At 41.4% G+C, this 22,830-nt stretch overlaps 1 protein-coding gene across 1 annotated transcript in view; it reads right to left on the bottom strand.

Moving 5' to 3' along the window:
• The window catches only part of Nsmce2 (NSE2 SUMO ligase component of SMC5/6 complex), a 221,326-nt gene that overhangs the window by 5,031 nt on the left and 193,465 nt on the right, over positions 1 to 22,830 (bottom strand). Inside the window, exons 5-6 of the mRNA XM_090339376.1 lie at positions 2,115 to 2,212; positions 1,631 to 1,737 (exon numbers count right to left, since the gene is read on the bottom strand). Coding sequence (XP_090195502.1) covers positions 1,631 to 1,737; positions 2,115 to 2,212 — 205 coding nt within the window. The remainder of the gene's footprint in view (positions 1 to 1,630; positions 1,738 to 2,114; positions 2,213 to 22,830) is intronic.

The following is a 22,830-nucleotide window of genomic DNA, read 5'->3' as shown; positions in this document are numbered from 1 at the left end:
CCCCTGCCCTTCTAACCCCTCCTCTAAGAGAATACTGCACAGCTTAGGAAGAAAACATTGCCAAAACCAGTCACTTAGGAACAATTCTCAGTAACTATGTGAACATTGTGCTTGTTAGAGAAGGGCACACAAGGGGAAGATTTAAGAATCACGTAACAACAACAACAACAACAAAAATTATGTTCACAGGGGAAAAGGAAAGATTCACTAGAGAAATACGACATTTGAACCATATAGCGGAAATGCAAAACTTAAAAATGTTCATTCTTGGCAACCATTAGGCTGCAGATCTATTATTCTTTTAGAATAAATACTGTATATTACTTGACTGAAGGACCATCCAGATAGCTTTGGTCTCCAGTGCCCTATCTCTAAGTGCACACCCACCCGAGGCGAGGTGGGGAATTCCAGCTCCAGGTCAGGACTAGCAAGTTTCGGGGTGAAACTCATCCAAAGGTCTGTTATCTATTAGAGGCCGAGGAGAGTGGGTCACCCTGCCATTCCATTCCTGAGACAAGTCTGGGATAAGAGCTTAGGAGGTGGCAGAGCCAGTGCAAGTCAGAATCATGGTGGTCACACACAGTCCTGGGCCTCTCATATGGAGGAAGGGAAGGGGATAGAAGGGAAGATTCTAGTAAACTTCCAGTTAAAAAACAATTCTCATTGATCAGTATCCATCACATTATTAAAACCTTTTGGGATATTATTGAAATAATTAAAAAATATGAGAACTGGGCCAGGCATTAGTGGCCTAGCTTCCCAGGGCTGAGACCTGAGGATCACAATTCAAAGCCGGCTAGAGCAGTACTAGTCTCTCTGGAAGAAGAGGTGTGGTCAAGTGGTAGAGTATCAGCACTGAGCTGAAAAAGCTAGGGGCAGTGCCCAAAACAAAACAAACAAGAACCAACTTTCCTTTGACCATGACATCTAAGCTCTTGAGACCCAGGGATAAAAGGATAAAAGCTCTTACCTTACCTTTTTTTTTTTGGTGTGTGTGGTCAGAGGGGCTTGAACTGGCCTGGGTGCTGTCCCTGAGCTCTTCAACTTAAGGCTACTGCCCTACCCTTAAGCCAAGCCCCACTTTCCATTTTCTAGAGGTTAATTAGAGATAAGAGTCTCATGTCCTTTTGGTTGGCTTCAACCTAGATCCTCAGATCTCAGCCTCCCGAGTAGCTAGGATTATAGGTGTAAGCCACCCGCCCTGCTATTTATCATACTTTTAAAAACAAACGAGTGGTTTTTCAGGAAGCAAAAACAAAACAAAAACCCCAGAACAGACCTTTTTGTAAGCCTATCTGAAGAGAAGAATAATGTCTTTAAATTGTAGCTCTTCTCACATTCCTCAGACTATTCTTTTAATAGCACAAATTTATAAAAATCCTCTTACCCAAGGACTAAAATTCAACCCATTTTTTTTTTTCTTTTTCCTGTGTGGAAGGTGTGGTTGAAGTGCCTTTCATGTCTCCAAGAAAACACTGCTCATCTCCTCCACCCTCCTCCTCAGGGTTTATCCAGAAAGCCTGCTTCCTCCTTCACAGTGCTGGGATGGGGGCTCAGAGCAGTGTGGCCTTCAGCACCTGAGGGAGGTGGCCTGGAGCCACCACTTTCTCCCACCCCCTCCCCACCTTACCAGGCCTTCTTCTTCCGCTTGTGCTTGGACTCAATCATGCGAACAATAGCCTCCTCTTCATAGGTGTGGCCACACACTTTATTTTTCACTGGTTTCTTCATTTCCAACTGCAATCAAGACATTAAACTTTCAGGAATGAAAACAATCAACCTCCAATGGTGTTCCTCTCCACACCCACTCCCACTCAGTGCCAAGCCATGTTTAACTTCCTATTCCCAGGGCTTTATGCTAGCTTCAGGCTGGAGACAAGGAAAGGCAAGGCTACTGTGGAGCTTAACGTCTTTGGCCGGTGTGCTAGGGATTTATTATTCCCAGTTCCTCTTTCCATTCCAAGCCTCCCACCTTCCCTTTCCAACTCTCACTCATGTTCTTTTCTCCTTCCCTGAAGCCAAAGGAGAAATGAAATCAGAAAGCAGGCAGGAAGCTTTTGTCCCCAGTGAGGTTAATGGCCTTCTCTTTCTGGAGACCCTGGAGAGAGTAGTACCTGGGTAATGGGGCAGATGAAGTTGATCTGGCTCTGGGTCACAATCATATCTTCATCAACTCCCGGTCCCTCTGGATCTCGGTCTGCTTGCTGACCATCTAGGGGAGGGGAGAGGGTGAGCTCTGTGGTCCAGTACCAAAGACAGAAAGGAAGCTGACAGTTTTCAGGGTCTCTCTGGTGTTAGCCTCAGTGCTAGGCACTTGGTTGTTTTTTAAGAGAACCTGCATGATACCTTATTCGGCTGAGTTTAGAGAAAGAAACTGAGGTTCGGGGCACTGCCAAGCCTACGTAGAAGCCATGGACTAGGAAGGCACCCTGATTTCGAGCTTCTACAGCTCAGATACAGAGAGGAAGAGATGGAATAAAGCAATCAAATAGATGGTATTTACTACTGGAGAGTGCAGAGGTTCTCAAATTTTGGGGATGCAGGTTTGTATTTTTAGATAATTTTTAAATAGAATAAAGATCTCACCTCCCCTGCCCCAGACAGGGTTTCAATAGGTAGCTCAGGCTGATTCTCAATCAATCAGTCAATTCAATTCACTATGCAGCAGTCCAGGTTGGCCTGAATTTGGAATCATCCTCCCTCACCCTCCCAAGTGCTGGGATTACAAGAGTGTGCTACCACACCAGTTTCAAACACTTCTTAATGTGGGTTATACTTATCAACATTTATCACATTAGACATTATGATGGATGAATTTAAATGTATTAATTTATTTTAAAAATAACAGTAACAATCTTAATACATTAACAAAAATAACAGTGAAAAATTAAAATTCTATTTTCCACAAAAATGAGAAGAAACATGGCACTGCTTTCTGTTTTTGTAAACACCCTCAAATTTTGACTTGGTAGAAGGCAGCTAGATTTTGCTGTCTGTGCATGTGATCCATTGTCATAATACCACATGCCACGGGGACCCTGGAGAAATTTACTCTTGAAAAGAATGAGTGAAAAGGCAAATGATGTCATGCCACTACTATGAAAACAGTAACTTTGGCCTGAAGGACACCCGGAGGGTCTCTCAGAAGACCTAGATGGCCCTGGCCCACACCCTGAGCAAGTGTAGTTCTCTGCTATATTGCCCTGTCTGCTTCTGAAATCCTTCCCTTTTTCATTTCATCACATTGGTCCCCTTCCCGGGGAAAACACATGATAGGTGACTTTGCTTCTGGAAAAGCAACACAGGTTGAGCATACCTATATGGAAAAGCATACCAATATGACGCCACAAGTAGAAAATGCCACTGTGAAACTGTTTCATACATAAAATAAAATAGCACATTATCTGCAGGCTATGAGTCGAAGGGGTATATAGAACCTAAAGTAATCACCTGTTTGAACATTGGTCTTAGCCGCAAGACATCTCATTGTGTCTGCGCAAACACCTCTGGTCCCAGGCATTCTATATATGAGATATTCAAACTCCTATCTGTCATTTATTGATTCCTTCTCCTCCTTTCCCTCTTCTTTCATTTCGGAAGAATAATATAGACATAAAGTGAAGATGGGCCAGATAGCAGAGAGAAGCTTAAGAGATAACTGAACAGTTTAGAACTTTACAAGAATGTGGGCAATGTCCTCTGCCACTTTGGAGCTACTCTTGCCTTCCTAAGTTGTCACAGTTGCCACCACTGGTTCATGGGTATGTGTTTATGGAGTGGTCACTTCCTATAATGCTGTACCCAGATTCTTTTTTTGTTTGTTTTGCTTTTCTGTCATCCATGGGACTTGAACTCCGGGCTTGGGCGTTGTCCCTGAGCTCTTCAGCTCAAAGCTACCGCCTTCCCCTAGAGCCACAGTGCCACTTCCCATTTTCTGATGGTTAATTGGAGATAAAGAGTTTCAGGGACTTTAGTGCCTGGGCTAGCTCTGAACTGAGATCTCAGCCTCCTGAGTAGCTAGGATTATAGTCATAAGCTACTGTGCCCAGCTACTGTACCCAGATTCTAAGAACCTGGGGAAAGAGTAGCAGTTCTTAACAACAGTCTCACTGTGCATGGAAACTGTTTATATTTCATTAAGCTATTAAATGCCATCTTTTCTACATTAAAAATATTTTTGTAAAAAAAATTATTTTCCTATGAACATGTGATTGAAAAATCCTTGATTCTGGGTCAAAGGTTTTGCAATCTGTCAGTTGCATAGAGCTCAGCTGGTGCCTCTGGCTAGGCCAGATGGAGTATCTTCCTGTAAAGAAACTCCTAAGGGGCAAGGAAGGGCTAGGAACTCTTTTTCAGGCTATCTAGTGAATTAGGGGCTGGAAGCCAGGAATCCTGCTCTCAGTTACTGTGGATGTTGCAGTGACTACCCTTCTTCAGTTGACTAATATCATCTGTATGCCAGCATGCTGATCCCAAGCCAACTCCCACTACTTGAGAAAGGTGAGAATGAAGGCCTGAAGGTTCAGGGCAGGCATTTTTAGCCACTGGGTCTCAAGGTGAAATGCCTGAAGCTTTCTCCCTTTTCAGGTCCTTATGAAAATAGCCATGGAAACCATTCACAGAGGGAGCATCCCTAAACCAAAGATTTAAAATCTGAAACTTTTTGAGTGCCCACATGATTTGACATAAAATTTCAGATTTTAAATTGGTATTTCAGATAGCCAGGTAAAGGCTTTTTAACTATTAAAGCTTACTCAAATATTCCAAGATCTGAAATGTGAAACCTATCTGGACTCAAGTATTTCAGATAAGGAATACTAAATCCTTTATTCAAAACAAGACATCTATAACATTAAAATTAACAAATGTCAATGGATTTACAGAATGTAATATTTGGCTAATTTTTCTTTTTCTTTTTTTTGCCAGTCATGGGGCTTGAACTTGGGGCTTGAATACTGTCCTTGGGCTTTCCTCAAGGCTAGCACTCTGCCACATGAGCCACAACATCACTTCCAGCTTTTCTATGTATGTGGTACCAAGGAATTGAACCTGAGACTTTGTGCGTGCTAGGCAAGTACTCTACCACTAGGCAAAACTCCCCATCCCTATTTGGTTAATTTCAATTGCTGGTTTGGTAATTAAAATATTTCCATTGATAGCAATGCACTAGCTGGATTTGTTTCTTAATAAAAAATTCCTAAGTATGAAACTGGATGCTAGAACCCTATAATCCTAGCTACTCAGGAGGCTGAGATCTGAGGACTTTCCTGCTTGGAGCTGCTTTGAAGCTCAGTCCAAAAGCCGAAAATGAATTTATGGTTTAAAGTGGTAAAGCACTAGTTTTCAACATAGAAGTTCAAGGACAGGGTTTGGGCCCTGAATTCAAGCCCTAGAACCAGCCAAAAGTAAAAAGCCCAAGTATACTAAGTGCTGAGAAACTAATAGTCAATTCTAAATTAAAGCAGTTACTTAGAGTCAACCTATTTCCAAAGAAAAGTTGTAGAAATATTTTCAAAACTGTTTCCAGCAATAAAACTATACTTAATATGGAAGGAGTCATATTTGAGTGTGTGTGCTGTGCTGTGTGCTGGGGCTTGGGGAACAGTGTTCACACCTAAGAAGGGATTTCATGCTTCTTAGGAATTGTGGTTGGTACAAGAGTCAGAGACCTCAAAGAGTTCTTTGATCCAATCCAGTGGTTCAGGGAAGTTGGATAGATGAGGAAAAAAGCTAAGAGCAGGCTGGGAGCCATGCTGTCTCTTGGATTCCCTTTCCAAAGCCTCCTCCTGTAGGCTGCTACCTCCTATTCCTGATCGTCAAGATAAAAGCAGCTCTTTGTCTATTTCTGACATGGTTTATTCTGAACCAATGGCAGATTTCTGACTATAAACATTACACCGTGGAATTCACCGGAAAATACATTAGATACATAATAGAGTTCAGCACATATAAAAGACTGTGGGCTTGTTGGTTATTTTCTATTTTTAAATTTCAAAAGGTAGAGGAAGCAAGAAAGCACAACTCAAAGGAACCATGAACCACTAGGGAAGGCTGAGTGAGGAACCTCGAGACGACAGAGATCAGGAAAGAAGGTATAGAAGTGAGACAGGGGAGAATACCAACAATGAGTAATAGCCCACAGACTGAGCGTCTAAAAAGAGAAAGAGTTCAGTAGCTACACTTCTCTAGGGAAGAACATTGCCTCAGCTCAAATTTATATTTATAGAAAGTGATCTTTAGGTTGGGATTCTACAGTGTGCTAACTAAAGGTCACATCTGGCAATAAATATCTCGTACAGTGATTTATTTGACTTAAAACCAAAACTTGTGATAAGCTTGGTAAAAAGGAATGTTGGAAAGAGAATTCTAGGTTATCTAGGGTCAATAAAGTTTCAAGACTGAGGCTACCTCTTCTAGATTTCTCATTTATACTCAAGAAAACAGAGATCCAAAGAAACTAAGCTTTATTCAAAGTCAGGGTAGTTTTTTAATACATCGTTCTGTGTTCTTGAACTAAAATCAAGCCGGTTCTGGAAATCCCACTCACCACCAAATTATTATCTCAAAATTAATAGCAGGTCTATTTACTGAAGGTAACACAGCAGCTACTGTGCTAAGCACTCTATATACATTATTTCATTTAGCCTTCACAGAACCGTCGAGAATAAGTACGTTGTTACTCTCACTACACAGACAGGAAAGCCCCACAATATTTCTAAGGCAAGTGTAGAAACCAGCCCTATAACACACCATTGGATTAAACTACTTTAATCTTTACTAAACAGTTCACAAGAACTTTTCTGTTTAGTAGGTAAATAAGCAAACTTGTCATATTGTGTCCTACATTTAGTACCTACAATTATTATATTAAACCAGTTTGTTTCATTTTTGGTCAGTTGTGGGTCTTGAACTCTGAGTCTGGGTGTTGTCCCTGAGCACTTCAGCCCGAGGCTCCTGCTCTACCACTTTGAGCCACAGTGCCATTTCCACTTGTTAAGGTGGTTAGAGATAAGACTCATGGACTTCTGTGCTGGCTTTGAACTGCAATCCTCAGATCTCAGCCTCCTGACTAGCTAGGATTATAGGCATGAGCCACTGGTACCTGGCTCTGAAAATGTATTTAAAAAAAAAAATCAGGTCTACCCATGCACTGGTGGCTCTTGACTCTGACCCTAGCTATTAGAAGACTAAGATTGGTGGTTTGAAGCCAGCCTGGGCAAAGATGTCTGTGAGACTCATTTCCAGTTAATCAGCAAAATGCTGAAAGTAGAGGTGTGGCTTAAGTGGCAGAGTATCAGCCATGATTGCAAAATCAAAGCAAGAATACATAGTCCTAAGTTCAAGCTCCAGTATCGCCATACAACACATCTAAAATCATGTCTACATTGAATATGTACACCATTTTTCTTGGCATCATTCCCTACCTAATAGTAACTTTTTACATTGCCTTAGGTATTAGAAGTAATTTAGAGATGATTTAAAGTATACAGACGGATCTTTGTGGGTTAGATATAAAGATTAATAGGGATTGATCATCCAGTGTCTGTAAGGGTCCTGGAGTCAATCCCCATGGCCAGAGGGAGAATATACACATATAAGGTGTACTGTTAGAAGCTCAGGCCAGCTAATAACTTCTGACCAATGGGCAGGCTGAAGGTCTACAACTTGCATCCAGATGTCTGGCTCCAGGCCCACGCACCATGCTGAGAAGAAGGGTCTAGACAAAGATGAGCACTTACAATGTAGATGTGAGGGGTGTGGCAGATGCTAGGTTATCTTGTAGATAACTTTTTCTAGATGACAGAAAATGAACACAGAAAGAAGATGAAATCACAAAGATGTTTGAAGTATTATCTCCAAAGTCAATACGCTGCAGTGATGTTCAGCCTGTCTAGCAAGTGTCTTGAGTTCAATCCTTACTTCTGCCAAACCAAAACCAAAACAATCAAAACAGCCACGGCATTTGGGGTCATTCCTTTTTTCTTGTTAGTCCTGGGGCTTGAACTCTGGGCCTGGGCATTGTCAGCTCTTCAGCTCAAGGCTACTGCCATAACTTCTTGAGCCACAGGTCCATTTCCAGTTTCCTAGTGGCTAACGGGAGATATGAGTCTCAAGGACTTTAGTGCCTGGGCTGGCTTTGAACAGGGATCCTCAGATCTCAGCCTGCTGATTAGCTAGGATTACAGATGGGAGCCACCGCTTCCAGCTTGGGGTTATTTTTGACTCCCTCCTTCATTCCCCGAATCCAATCCTGGTTCTAAACCATCTTCTCACCCTAGCATGTTCTCTTGTTCTCTAATATACAAACATGACCACCTCCTGCCCATACATCTGCAGAACCTCCTGACCAGTACCCCTGCTTCCACAAGGGTCAGTGCTGCCCCTCTAACCTGTTACCCACCATACTATCACTCTGGCCTTTTCTCCCTTTCTGAAACATGCCAAGTTCCTTTCTGTATTTGGGCCTTTACACTAATCTGTCTCAAATGATCTTCTTGTTCCTCCCCTCTTGTCATTTTAAAATGTCATTTTAAATGTCATCTCTTTGATAGGGCTTTCTGCTGTCCAAGCTGAAGAATCCATACCAACTTTCCCTATTGCTCTGTTAGGGCTTTCTAGGCTGCACTTATCTGTAAGCATGGCTTTCACCTGTCTGTTGCCTTTTTCCTTCCCTTCTCCCTTATCTCTTCCAAGACAGTGAGGTATTTGGGGGCTTGCTTAGAGACGTTGCTTAGGGTAAAACAGTCCTTGGTGGGGTAGTAAATGTTCAATAAGGAAGGAATTAGCCAATTTTTCAAAAGATTATACTTAGTGTATTTAACAGACGTGGCAACAGGAACACACAGTTTCGCTCAATGACTTTATAGGTTGTAGTCAAACAGACATTTTCACTGTAGCTCGGGGTACAGTCTTGGACCTTGAATTACATGTCAAAGGCAGGAAGTAAATGTAAGTTTTACAATTACAGTAGGCCGAATGGTAATTATAAAGGAGAACCCAGACATGGTCTTGTGGTCAGAGAATACATTGGGTTCTGGCCACACACAGCCCTAGCATTAGTCACTAGTCTGTCTTCAGGCATCCCAAATTTGGCTACTAGCTAGACTGTTTTATGCCAGCTGGGAATAAAAGTTGATCTCTCTGTGCTTTTTCAATTACGCCTGGACATTTTTCTAAAAGCACTTTTGTCTTCAAAGTGGTAGCATATGAAGAGAACACCATACAAATATCTGCTGCCTGATGGAAATGCTCATTAGACTGCCCAACTTATTTTACTTGCACTATTCTGGGACCACATATTTGGAAAGGCTGAACTGGTGCCCAGAAGATTTTTTTTTTTGGGGGGGGGCACCTGAGTGTGTAAAGGCATATACTAATTCCATGTCTGAAGCTATACAATGTGGTGACAAGAGTCAAAGTTGGAGCGAGCTCCTGGTTTGTTTCTCCTACCAGGAGCCTAAATCTGGGGCTGTCAGTATCTTACCTATGGAATTAGAAGCCTCCCTTGAAGATCTATTATGGCAGCGGATCAGTCCCTCTGGTTGGAATAAGAGGAGAGGGAGAGGGAGGAGAGGGAGAGAGAGAATATGTTGCACTGAGGCTCACTGTGTTGTATTCTGGAGTGTCCAGTTCTGCACCTATTTCCCTCCCTCCCTCCCTCCCCTCCTTTCTTCCCTCCTTTTTTCTTTCTTTCTTTTTTTTTTTTTTGTTGTTGCCAGTCCTAAGCCTGAGCTCAAGGCCTGAGCTCAAGGCCTGAGCACTGTTCGTGTTTTTTTTTTTTTTTTCCTCTTCTCAAGGCCAGAACCCTATTACTTGAGCCACAGCACCACTTCTGGCTTTTTCTATGCATGTGGTTCTGAGGAATCAAACCAGGGTCTTTTGTGCATGTTAGGCAAGCACTCTACCACTAGGCCAAACTCCCAGCCCCGATCACTTGGCTTTTTTGTTCAATGTAGGCATGCTACTACTTGAGCCACATGGAGCCGTCTGCCTGTACTGGCTTAGAACTGTGAAACTGTGATTCTCAGATCTCAACTCTGAGTAGCTAGGATTATGAGTATGAGCTACCAGTAATCTGCTGCACCTAGTGTCTTTCTGGGACTGGAGGTATGTTCTAAGTGTCAGCTACTTGGTTAGACCGAAGCTGCCATTTCCCTTCTGGGGGGAAGTAGGTCTTTGGTTCCCAACACTCCTTGGCACCAGCTGATTCTTTGCTGAGTGTAAAGATTTTGCAAAGTTGATGTTCAGGTCATGTTCAGATAGAACCACACAGCTAAACCATCACAAGATGACAAAACTCAACAAATAAACATTCAGTGACCAGAGGGTGAGTTAATACAAGCAATGAGAATAATGGTCAAAACATAAGAAGGTACTTGTTTGTTAAACATGTCATTTGAAATATGATGTAAAAAACAATGTTAATAAATTCTTTAAATTAAAAAAAATAAGAAGGATCCGATAAGTTACTTATTCCGTATCTATATTTATTTAGGATAATAAATGCTATACACTTTTGGAATTAGAAACTGTTGCTGCTGCTATTATTATTTCTACCACTATTGTGTGCCAGACATTGTCCTTACACGGGCAAAAAACCAATTCCCACCCTCACAGATGAGTCACATAGGATAGAAACATATAAAGTCAGCCCATAAGAGCTGCACATATATGAGAAAGAAGGTCCCAGGAGAGAACAGAAGTGGTGTTACTTGGTTAATGAGGATGACCATTCAATATGAGTTTTCTGATACAACTGTGATTTCTTCTTAAATGTGAACATTTCATTCATCATTATCTTGGGTTACCATGCTGATCAATGTTCTTCCTCCTTTTCTACTCATAGCTATAACTTTTCATTCTTTAATTGTCTCAGGTTCCAAGTATTTAGGAGAAGCAATCTCTACCTGATCTAATGTCCTCACTTCCCCTGCCATACCAGGCCATGTCCTTTCTTTGAAATCTCATGACACCTGCCATTCTAGATCATATTCCTTAACTTAACCTTTCTCCTTTAAAATAGTTTGTGTGAATGGAACACAGGATCTTAAGATCCTGAAGGCTCCTTGCACTCAAACACTACACATTCATTGACTGAATTCTCCCTCTATGCCACACACCAAACAACAAACACCAGGCTTAGGCAGAAAGAGAACTGAGATCAAGTCTGACTCAAATACTTCACTCCCTGTGCAAGGAGTGACAGATAACATCTGTGTTGTGTATCTTTGGAGGTGAGGTGAGGAGAGAAAGCCAAGTGAACCTCCTGGAAAGATGATGACTAAGCCAGGCTCTCCAGGGAGGTGTGATAAAAAGAGGCAAGGACATCAGGAAATGCGAATGACAGTCAGGAACACAGGAGCTGGAAACAGCCAGCTTGGACCTACCTGCCTGGCTCAGTTACTTTACTAAATAGGTTCGCAGAGACAAGTTCTCTCCCCTTTCTTTGCCTCAATCTTCCCACCTATGAAGTGGAACTAGTTATTGTATTTACTTCATAAGGTTGTATGAGGATTAAGTAAGTTACTAGAGGAAAAGTGTTTCCAAAGAGCCAGTATGTAGTGAGCACCTACAATATATATGCTAGGCTAAAGGAAAGTGATGTGCTCTTTGCCCAAAGAGAAGCTGCAAGATGGACTGAGCTGGGATCTAGGCGGGATGAGCGCTTCCATTCTCCATGCAGCAGAGAAGCCTCAATTAGCCTGTGTCTGGCACGCTGACACAGCATTACCAACATCTTCAATTTGCTGTCTGCTTTCCCTTCCTGATCTTTCGACATACTCCTCTCCAAAGATCTCGAAAGTAAACGGAATGAAGAGTTTTGCATCATTTCCTCCAAACAAGCTGACATTTTAATTAGTTGTGCCCTTGTGTATTATTGTGTACTTGTTAATTTATCTGTTGATGGTTTAGATATGATTTTTGTCCTCAGCTGACATCACATACTGATTCTCGTCTATTAAATACGGTCAAACATGAGGGCTTGGAAATAATCAAAACGCAGTGCATTTGACTGATAGGCAAAAAGACAGATCATTCAATATCCATTTTAAGACAATAAATACTAAATAATATCACCAAACCTGGTTCTTGCAGGTAGTATCTTCTTAAAAGAGTAGGTTTAGTATCTGTACCTAGGTCATCAAGCAAAAGTTAGAAATCTAATACACACATTCTGTTGGTTTGCTCTGGGCAATTAACTGGAAAACATATATATATTAAAAAACAGGCAGTCTGCTTATCTATCATAGAGGGTAGAGCTATAACTCTCAGTTATTTTGATTTATGATCAAGTTTAGAATGAGCAACAATTAGGAGATAAGAAATACCCTTTGAGCTCATGTTCTTATCTTATGTTAAAGTGTGGCAAATACCAGCTGTCCATGGACTGGGGCAGTATATGCACCGGACTCTAGTACCCTGGTCATCCTCTGTCTTTACATTATATGGCTCTGTCTCCTCTTCATTCTTACTTTTGGGCCCATCTCAAGTCCACCATGCTGGGGACTCCTTATGGGTGGGAAGTCTGCCTCATTCATCTTTCCGTTCTCAGTGAGCCAGGCAAAGGCAGGAACTCAATCAGTCTTTTGAATCACAAAACATCTGGCTGTTGAAGCAAGAGGATGTTTTAAATACTGTTTTATATAAACTGACCGTAGTGAGAAGTTTTTTTTTTTTCCTTCTTCTTCTTTTAGTACTGGGGAATTGAACTGGGGCCGCAGGCACACAAGGCAAGTGCTCTATCACTGAGCTATCCCCTCAATCTCAGAGTTAGAATTCAGTTGAGTCATAGTATCTCTACTTGTGAACTCTGTTATTAAAAGCAGTCTCTAAGGCAGAAAAAGCTTAAACATGAAGTGGAAAGGAGGAAATCAAAACTGTACATGTAGTAAGCTTAAAGAAGTTGAAAGAAAATATGACAAAATATTGTATTCTACCATGGCCAGGTGACATAAAACTTTGCATGTGACCTGGTAGCAGAGGAATCGAGGCAATTGGTGAGGCTTTTGGAAAATTACTTAGCTTGGGCTTTTCATATCTAGTATACTTCTTGAAACCAAGTAACATTTATGAGGTGAGGGAGGATTGATGTAATGGGGATGGACTTGTTTATTCCATTTGTCAAACTGAAACAAATGATGAAATAAAGCCCAGAGACCATAATGTTTAAAAAAAATAAAAAGGAACTTTAAAGACTGAAAATTGCTCAATGTTAAAACTGCAACGTTTTAGTTTTGGGTAGGACAAGGCACTATCTCAAGATGGGAAAATAGAGCATTTTCCAGATGTGTTCACCCAACAGTAGTTGTAATATTTCAAACTCCTCTGTTCTCCTACAAGGTACTAATATGCTGCAAACGAACTTACATCCTATGCCCTCTCTAGCTCTTCTAATTTTGGTGTCCTAGACAAAACAAAATGCCAGCAGAGAATGAGAGATTTGAGTAACAGAATAAAGTGAGTCCTAAGAATATACAATTTGTTCTGTAAAGCTTCTCAACGTAAACCATAAGTACCAATCCCCACAAGAGAAAAGATAAAGGTACGGGAAGGTGTCTCTCTTGGAGGAAGCGCTAGAGGGAAGTCCCTCTGTTATTCAGTACACATGGCTGTGGTCACATCTGTCACTGCTCAGTGCTGGCCTGACACTGCCATGAGGGGCTCATGTTGTCTCCCAGATGCCAAGTGTTTACTGCATAGGAATTGCTCAGCACTATCATTAAAAAAGCTATAGCGTTTCCTAGTATTCATTACACATGCCTATTTCTTGCTTTTACATGTATATGATAAAGAGTTCCAAGACTGATTTTTTTTACTCATTTACAAATAATGCTATAATGTAATTGTTTTCTTTAAAAAAAAAAAGACAGGTCAGTCCCCAAAGTATATTCAATACGGAAGAAATTAAAGAAAGGTCAAATCTTGAGGGTCCAGATCTATTGAGGCTTAACAGTCCTGTCAACAACATTGTCAGTGAAGCCACCCAAAATGTAGCTCAGCTCACAGCCTGGCCGAGGGGTCAGAGCCAACCAGGGCGGGGCTTCCTGCACTAACGAATCCATAGACTCTCTGGTGTGTAGGGACATCTGTTTCTAGTTTGCAGGGTTCTGTCTGAAGTTAGTCTAACAGAAAACATACACCCCTGAAAGAAAAAAATCCTGCTGACTAGAAAGAAGAAATAAAATGAGAGTAAGAGAAAAAAGGAGGAGAGAGGGGAAGAGAGAGAAGAAAGGGAGGAAGGAAAGGAGGGAAAGAGGGAGGGAGGAATGGAAGAAGTGCAAGATGGATGGATGGATGGATAAGAGAAGTCTTTAAATACTGCAGATCCCAAGGAAAGACCTAATGTTGAAATGCCCTAGACCTAAATCTTTGTCCCTAAGCCTTCCTTCCTCTGCCCCTACCCTCCCTGCATTCTTTAAAACCTTTACAAGCAAAGGAAGACATGTGACTTTCAAATCAGGATCAGCTCAGGACACAGCTCTTGTGAATGTGTACAATCGATCTGAGTCATTTGTTCATTTTGCAAACATGAAGAAATCACACTTTTAAAACTTCCTCCTTCCTTTATGACATTCACAGCACCCCACACTGTGCTTAGCATAAACAGTCATTCTTTTCCTTGCCCATTCCCAAAGATGGCAGGAGGGATGGTTTTTTACACTGAGTAAGAGCTTATATACTACAGGCAGGTGGCAAGAGTGGGTGGCAAGAGTAGGGACAAAAGTGGAGGTGATGGGCAGTGATAGCTTAAGTCTAGGCTGAGCACACAAACTGCAGGGAACTGAGCAGCTGCCCAGCAGAGCGTCCAGGAAGGCAGAAAATGTCCCTGAAGACACCCGTACATCCTTCAAATAACGGGTCCATCCATTCCCTCAATAATCTGTAAGCTTCACAAGGGCAGAGACAACTGTCAAGTCACTTGTCTCTAGACCCATTTGTCTGTATGCAGTAAGGCTCCAATCTTAAGGAGACCTTGGATGGCAACAGGTTGTATCTGTTCACTCTAGCTCTTCTACAGAAAGAGGGAGCTGCAGTTCATACAGGAGGACTTCAGGAGGTAGGCAGAGTTTACATCTGGGTACTACCTCGGCCTAGTACCATAAGCTGAAGGATAGTTTTTATCTTTCCTTGTTCTCGTCTGCCTTATGAGACTATTATGGAGATGAAGTAAATTGCTTTATGCCCATTTGTAATGGCAAAATGATATGAGGAGAACTCTGGAAACAGTTTGTACAAGGCTAAGCAGGTGCCCTGCTGATCTTTTCCCCTAACGCCTGCCAGTCTGAGTCCTAGATCTGCAGTGCACAGGCTGCTGGAAGTCCTCAGCCCCCATAGACAGTGTCTCTGGAGCAGATGCACCCTCTGGTAAGTGCCTATACAACAAAGGAAGGGTCAGTGGCTCATGCTGTAATTCGAGCTACTCAGGAGGCTAAGATCTAAGGACTGCAGTTCAAAGCAGGCCTGGGCAGGAAAGTCTGTGAGTCACTTCTCTTCAATTAACCACCAAAAAAGAAGAAAAAAAAAAGCTAGAAGAACTGTGTCTCAAGTGGTACAGTGCCAGCCTTAAGTAAAAATGCTATAGCTAAGCTAAGCACCCAGACCCCAAGCTCAAATCTCAGTATCAGCATAAAAATAAACAAAGGTGGCAAGAACACAGAGGGAAAAGCTCATGAACTGTAGAGATGGTGGGCAGCTCGGGGTGGAGGATCCAGCACTGCGCAGTAAGCTGGACCCACTGAAGAGTAGATGCCTCTCCTGGCCCCCTCCGTGACAGAGGGGCAACGCTGCATCATGGCTCTCCAGTTCCTTGGCTAAAAATACACCTACAACAAATGACAAAAAAAAAAAAAAGAAAAAAAATCCAGAGTGGCAACTGGCTTAGGACATTAGGCAAATGCCTCACTCTCATGCCCCACCTTTCCCCGGCAGTACAGGAACAGGTAAACAGAGATCACAGCAAATGAAAGAAACATGCTAAAAATAAATGAAAGGTGAACATCAAGGAAGCAAAGAAATTATGCTAGGAATATAATCAGCACACAGTTACTGGGTCATAATTAGGAGCAATGGAATAAAATTAAGGAAAATTTTAATTGTCAGAAAGAACTTTGAGGGAAGAGATGGGTTTCTCATACTCTATTCGCAGACTGAAGGCCATTCATCTGAACAAATCTGGTTCAAAATGAGCTAGCAATTATTTAAAGCAAATTTATTTTCGTTACTAAAAGTAGACTAGGTTACTTGATGACACACAGGGCCTCTTATATCTAATTTTATCATTCTGTTCTTATTCTAAACTAAATAGTAAAAAAGCTAATGATAAAAAAGCTATGACTGTTTCATTCCAAAAATATGATTCAATTTCTAAGGAGATCAAAATGGCAAGGCTAGTACAAATAAAAAAGAATGAAATGTGGTCAAATGTGCTCTCATTTGTGACAGCTTTACAGATGAGAAAGGAATACTAAAAATAGGATTTTCCTCTTATTCTTCAGAACCAATGCAGCTGCTTTATTTTTATAGACAATACAAAGAATAGCAACTAAAGCTAGTTAGCTATGGTTGTAAAACTCAGAAGAGCACGTGTCTTTAAGTTTTAGCCTAGTTTCACAGTAAGTCTGGATACCTTCTTGTCATGGTTGAATAGCCAAAACTTGAAGCCCTATGATCAGGCTTCAATTTGTGTTAATAGACATTGGAGGCTTGGATTTCTTAAGATCAGCAGTAAAATTTAAAGTACACTTTATTTTCTCTTCCTTGTGTAGAGTCCAAGATATGATACATGCAACTTTCATTTGGTCAATGTCTGCTGACCATCTGCCATACCACCAAGCATGGAGTGGAAACAGACAAGAGACCCCGTGATCAGGGCACAGCCTGCTGTACTCTGGGCCCTCAGGAACCCTCAGGTGTGCATCTTAAAATGTCTTCAGGGTGGGGGGTAATGGTGTTGCATGGGGTAACCCCTGAAGGAAAAGGAAGTAAGGTGAACACAAGCAAGGTTTTTTTTTTTTGTTGTTGTTGTTGTTTTTGGTGGGTCATGGGCTTGAACTCTGGGCCTGGACACTGTCCCTAAGCTCTTCAGCTCAGATTCTGGGCTGACATTCTTTAGTAACCGGGCTGGCTTTGAACCAGGATCCTCAGATCTCAGCTTCCTGAGTAGCTAGGATTACAGGCATGAGCCACCATGCCTGGCTTAATACAAGCAAGATTTTGGAGAGAGTAGCTGTCACCTTGATGTTTTCCCTGGAGAGCCTGGGGGCTGCCACTCTTGATATTGTCCATGCCCTGTTCTGTCTGATATGATCCACCAAACATCCGTGGGATAGGTTTTAAAATATGCCACTTTTCAGGATTGCTATTATTTAACTGCTCCCCTACAGGCACTTATCTAATTGTCCTTTGTGCCACACTCACCAAGTACAGTGTCTCTCCTGCTTGGTAAGTGATGTGTACACAGCTAAGTAACACAGTCCTCCATTGAAAGCACTCACTGCCTAGTGTTGAGACAGAAAATGCCACTGCATGTAGGTTCCATGAACTTCCCAGGGCCTCCTGAGAAGAGAAGGTCCAATCAGCATGAGAGCCCAAGGAAGACCATGCACATGGGACAGGAGGCAGACCTGAATCACAACAGACTCTACTGAGCAATCATCTCCCCACAGCAGTCAGCTCTCCAATGCCTCTAAAGCATGTGGACTACAAACATAAAAAATATATATATACATATATATGTTTATATGCATATACATACATACACACACACACACACACACACACACACACACACACACACACACATATATATATATATATATATATATATATATATATATATATATATTGGCGCCAGTCCTGGGGCCTGAACTCAGGGTCTGAGCACTGTCCTTAGGTTGTCTTAAGACTAGAGCTCTACCACTTGAGCTACAGCACCACTTCTGGCTTTTTCTATGTATGTGGTACCGAGGAATCGAACCCGGGTCTTCGTGCATGCTAGGCAAGCACTCCATCACTAGGCCAAACTCCCAGCCCCAAACATGACTATTTTTGACAAGATTCCCCAGGGTTAGTTATATCTGATGATGAGATACTTTGTGCTCTCCCTGGCCTGTTTGCTCATCTATGCCCTTCATGTCAATTGGGAACTCAGGGCTAGAGTTATAACTAGGGTTCTGGGGAATATTTTCAAAACCTCTGTTCCAAATTCAGATCTTAAGATGTCTGAAGCAACATGATGGCCTTATCAAAAAATATTTTCCCATAAGCCTTCCTTGTTTCATCAGACATACTGTATTTATTATTCCTGTAGAAATTTCATGGGTAATCTCAGTACTGACAGTAAGTACTGTGTTTTCAAGGATAGACAACCTGCAGACAGACTCAAAAGGAAAGCAGAGTTGACAGGACTACAGATTTTGTAATGCAAGCTTTCATCTTGTACAATGTTAACTGCATAATTGCAAACTTGGCTTTCCTTTTGTGAATTACTTCTACAGTTCTGATAAAATGTTCACTGTCATTACTAATAAAAATTGGAAACGGACCATTCTTGATTTTTAACTCTGGTTGGGATTTTGAAGCAATAGGTATTTGTACAATGCTGTCAGAACAAACAGAATTCATTATTTCTATGGAGGAAGAAACATTGCTTTTTAAGAGAAATGTAAGAAGAAAACTCAAGCTAAGAAGACTTTGGAACAATCTTACAAGAAACTTTTGTGTTCTGCTGGTCTGACTGTATGAGAGATATTCTCAAGAGCTCTTTATATAAAAATTTTTTCTTTTCCCAATCAACATATAGGGTTGAAAAACACAGTGTTTTGTGGTCAGCTGTTTCCCGATTATAAGAAAATACTCTTTTGGTGTAACAAGTGCTAGAAAACCTTACAGATCTGCCACTAATCTGTTCTGTGGCGTGAGTCTTCATGGCACGTAACCACTACTCTTGACATCTCCTCCAATCTGAAAACTAAAGAGATAAGAACAGGGAGAAGGGTAGATTTTGAACTATGAAAATTCCAGTTTTAGATGATCTTAAAAGTAAACTGATAAAAGTTTTCACAAATAATTGGTTAGTCAACACAAATGACTCCTTATATGGATCCCAGGCCAACTCATTACTGACAAGAGTCAACCTATTTACAAGCCAAACTTGCACAACATCCTAATTTATGTTACAGAAACAAATGGCCATTAGTAATTGGCAAATAAAATTTGGAGTCTAAGTGGTGAAGACATGTCTCACTCTGACCAATATTAAATAAATTGAGCAACAGAGGTAGTTGCCCAAGTGTAGCAGGTAGGTACAATGTAGCTATTACTAACTTTTTGAAAATTGTATTCAGGAAACCTTAAAATCGCAGCATTATTTACAAGAATTAGTGGACTACAGACAAGAATTGTGCCCAGACCCATCACATACTTAGAGGGGAGTAGAGTTGTAATTCAGCAACAAAAACAGAGATGAATGTGGATGGAACATGTTTTCTCAGTGAGAAGAGAAGGACTCCTTACTATCTATGGTTGCTCTACTACTTTTCTAGTGAAACATTTGCCAATTCTTCTCTTCAGACCTCACAGTTTACAAAAACCTCATTGAGGTCAACTCCAATTCCCCAAGTTATAATTATTTTTTTCAAAGACTTCTACCAATTACTTGGGATTCTCACAGACCTGTAATTTAACCAACAATTGATAGTCCATGTCACTCAAAAGGGCAGAAAGATCAGATGTGGTGATATCACATGGGGACATTACTAAACACACACAGTCTAGTGAGGGGAGAGGATTCCCACAGTTCCAAGATGACTAATATTTAATCTTCTCCATATCAAGCAGTAAAATGCCACACAAGACAAGTGAAACCATGAACCCAACCTGTGAATTTCCTTGTGGCCAACTTCTCATTTCAACCTTGTGGCGGTTTCACTCTTTAAGGCCACCAGGATCTCCACCAGTTCTTCCAGCCCACTCTAATCTTCCTCATCCTTTCACTGCTTCTGGCTTGCCCAGAACCTTTCTTTGCTTCTCCATCTGTAAAATGGGCCAACACTTAACTGGCAGAAGTGCTGTAACAACTGAATGTTTATTTGAGTTTCTACCTTATTTTAATTGTGTAACTGATTACTTGGTGAGCTTAGCATATAGTAGTGTTCCCATGTCTTTTCTTCCTTAAATACTAGATGTGTTTGCATTTGCCTTCTGTTTTAATGCTTTGTCTTTCCCATCTGCAAACTATATCAAAGATGTATTAGTTCCATATGGAGAAAGGTTTTCCCAGTCTTTATTTTCCCTTTTCTTCTTCTATCACAAGTGCTTTGTATTAGCATACAGCCTCCTCTCACTGGTAATTTTCTGAGTTTTTAAGTATTCACTTCCTTATACAATGTTTTAGAATAGTGCCAAATATACACAAGTCCATGAAAGATGTCTTCTAATGACTTCTTTACCTGAGTTCACTATAATCTGTTTTAATGACACTCCGATTCAACTGAACTTTCTCCTCTGGTTAGGCAATGCCTAGTCCTTAATCTTAAACATTCTCAATCCTCAATAACTCTCATTGTAAATGGCATCTGCTTATCACTCTCCTGGGAGCCTTCTTATACCTTACTGGGTTATACCATCATGTCAGTAACTTGCCAAATAAGCAACTGCTGGTCATTTTCCACTGTCCTTCCTTAAGCATAGAGCTCCTGTTTATTTTCTTCAATCTTTCTGAGAAACATTACATGCCATCCTGCCATTTTGTTCCTTTGTTCACAAACAAAATAGAAAGTTTCCATTACTGCTTGGTTAGCTACTTATAACTTTCCTTCCAACATTTTTTAGAAAGGCCTTAAGAAAAGAGCCAATATAGGTGCAAATACAACCTTCCCCAGGGGGGTCTCAGCTTCTAGCAGGTTACCCACTTACTGTCCTTGGGTGGGACTTCCACTGGTAATGGGAAATACATACTTGGATGGAAACACAAATGTAAGGTTGTTTTGAGGGGAAAGGGCCACACTAAACATGGGGTTGGCACAAAAATCATGGTTCAGCATTGGTGGCAATACACTGAACTCTCTAGAAAAGTTTCCTGGTCATGCTACCATGGTCTCTGAAGATTCTGCCATTGTCAGCACTTGAGCAACTGGCCTCCTTCCCAGAGTCCTACCCTGACTCCCCTCCATGGTACAAACCATGATTCAAGTTACTTCATAATCTTTTTGACCTAATCCTTCTCAAATATGATTTTATAAACATCTCTCATGCTGCACCTTGGACTCTAGTCCAATTGTCCTTGAAGTCCACTCCCAGAGAATAGCCCTCCCAAAGGAAAAAAAAATCAATCCAGGCTGGGGAGGTGTGAAGAACCTATCTGATTGTCTCACATAACCTGTTCTATCTTGCTGTATGACCTGAGCTAAGAAATCCCCTTCCTCTATATAGGTGGCACGTCAGGTTCTCTGACTCCAACACACATGGCTCCCATGCTTTATAACCTGCCTTCAGCGCTAGTCTCTGCCCTGTGAGTAGCCTTCATGTCTTTGGTCTCTAGACTGTTGTCAAGGGCAGAGCCCTTATCTGGGTAAACACTAATGCCAGCTTTCAGATGACATTGATCAAAGCACCTTCAGTGAGCCACCAACAGCTGCCACTCCATGACTCAGACTGTTCTGTGAAATGGCTTAATTTAGTGTCCTTTCAGTGGTGTAAGGAACAGACTCAGATGAAGGACAAAGTGAATGGAACACTGTTTAACTAGCTTAACATAATGGTGGCCCTTTAAGGTCAAGAGGTGCCTCTCTGTGATAGAGATGGAGAGAGCACAGATACTCCACCTCACCCCCTTCGCCTCTGTTGGCAAGGCCAGGGAGAGCTGTGGGAAGACCCTGTCCTGTCTGGGAGGGTGATCTGGGCTCCTTGCATGCCTCTGTCATGAGCCAGCCCTGTGAATAATCTTGGAGGAGGTGCTTCCTTTCTCTTGCCTTGCCTCCTTTTCATCATCTGGAAAATGGCCTTAGTAGTGGTTCCTGAAACTGGCATTGTTTTGCTCATAAATAATACTGAATTACAAATAAATCTCAATTTTCTGGTCCACTCTCGATTCTCAGGACTCTGACTGTTGTAGTCCTGAATGGGGCTCCAGACACTTAATTTTTTTCTTTTTTTTTTGTTCTTTTTTTTGTTGTTGTTCAGGAATAAGTGCTGCTGGCAGCCATAAATGTCTATGAGGCAACTTTGTCTTTTCCAAGTCCAAAATGGATTAGATCATGTTAGACCCTCCTCTCTTTATCCCTTTCTCTTAGAAGAACCCAAACTGGACAAGTTCCAAGTACACTGCCTGACAACTCACTACAATCATGGGAACCAAAGAATTCTGAAATAAAAGATTGGTTCATGAGACAAAATTGTTTCTCATAGGGTCTGCTGAAGAGATTATCTTGGTTTTTTTTTTCTTTTGAAATAGAAATCCAAACCCCAGTGCAGGAATTCCTCTCTGATCAAGTAGTTCAAGATGGAACCCATGGACAAGGAAGAGGAGCAGGCTGGCTATAGCAACACACAGATTATTCTTTCGCAAAGAACACATGTAGTACATCTGGATTTGCTTTCTAAGAATTTACTCCGTAAAGTCTCACCAAAGTAAGAATTTACCCAGTAAATTGAGGACTGACCTAAAAGCTGTTTGTTTTGTAATGTGAGAATTATTGTGTATTGAAGGCCAGCCTCTCTGCTAAAGCATATCAGATACACTACCCCAACTCAATAGAGACAACATAGATACAAGTACGCTTACTCGTGTTTTCTTGACATAGAGTTTGTCAAACTCAAGCATGTGTGACT

Source organism: Megascapheus bottae, chromosome 9 (genome assembly GCF_031878675.1).
Source record: "Megascapheus bottae isolate mThoBot1 chromosome 9, mThoBot2.hap1, whole genome shotgun sequence".
Classification (NCBI taxonomy): Eukaryota; Metazoa; Chordata; class Mammalia; order Rodentia; family Geomyidae; genus Megascapheus; species Megascapheus bottae.
This window is presented reverse-complemented; position numbering and strand designations above follow the sequence as displayed.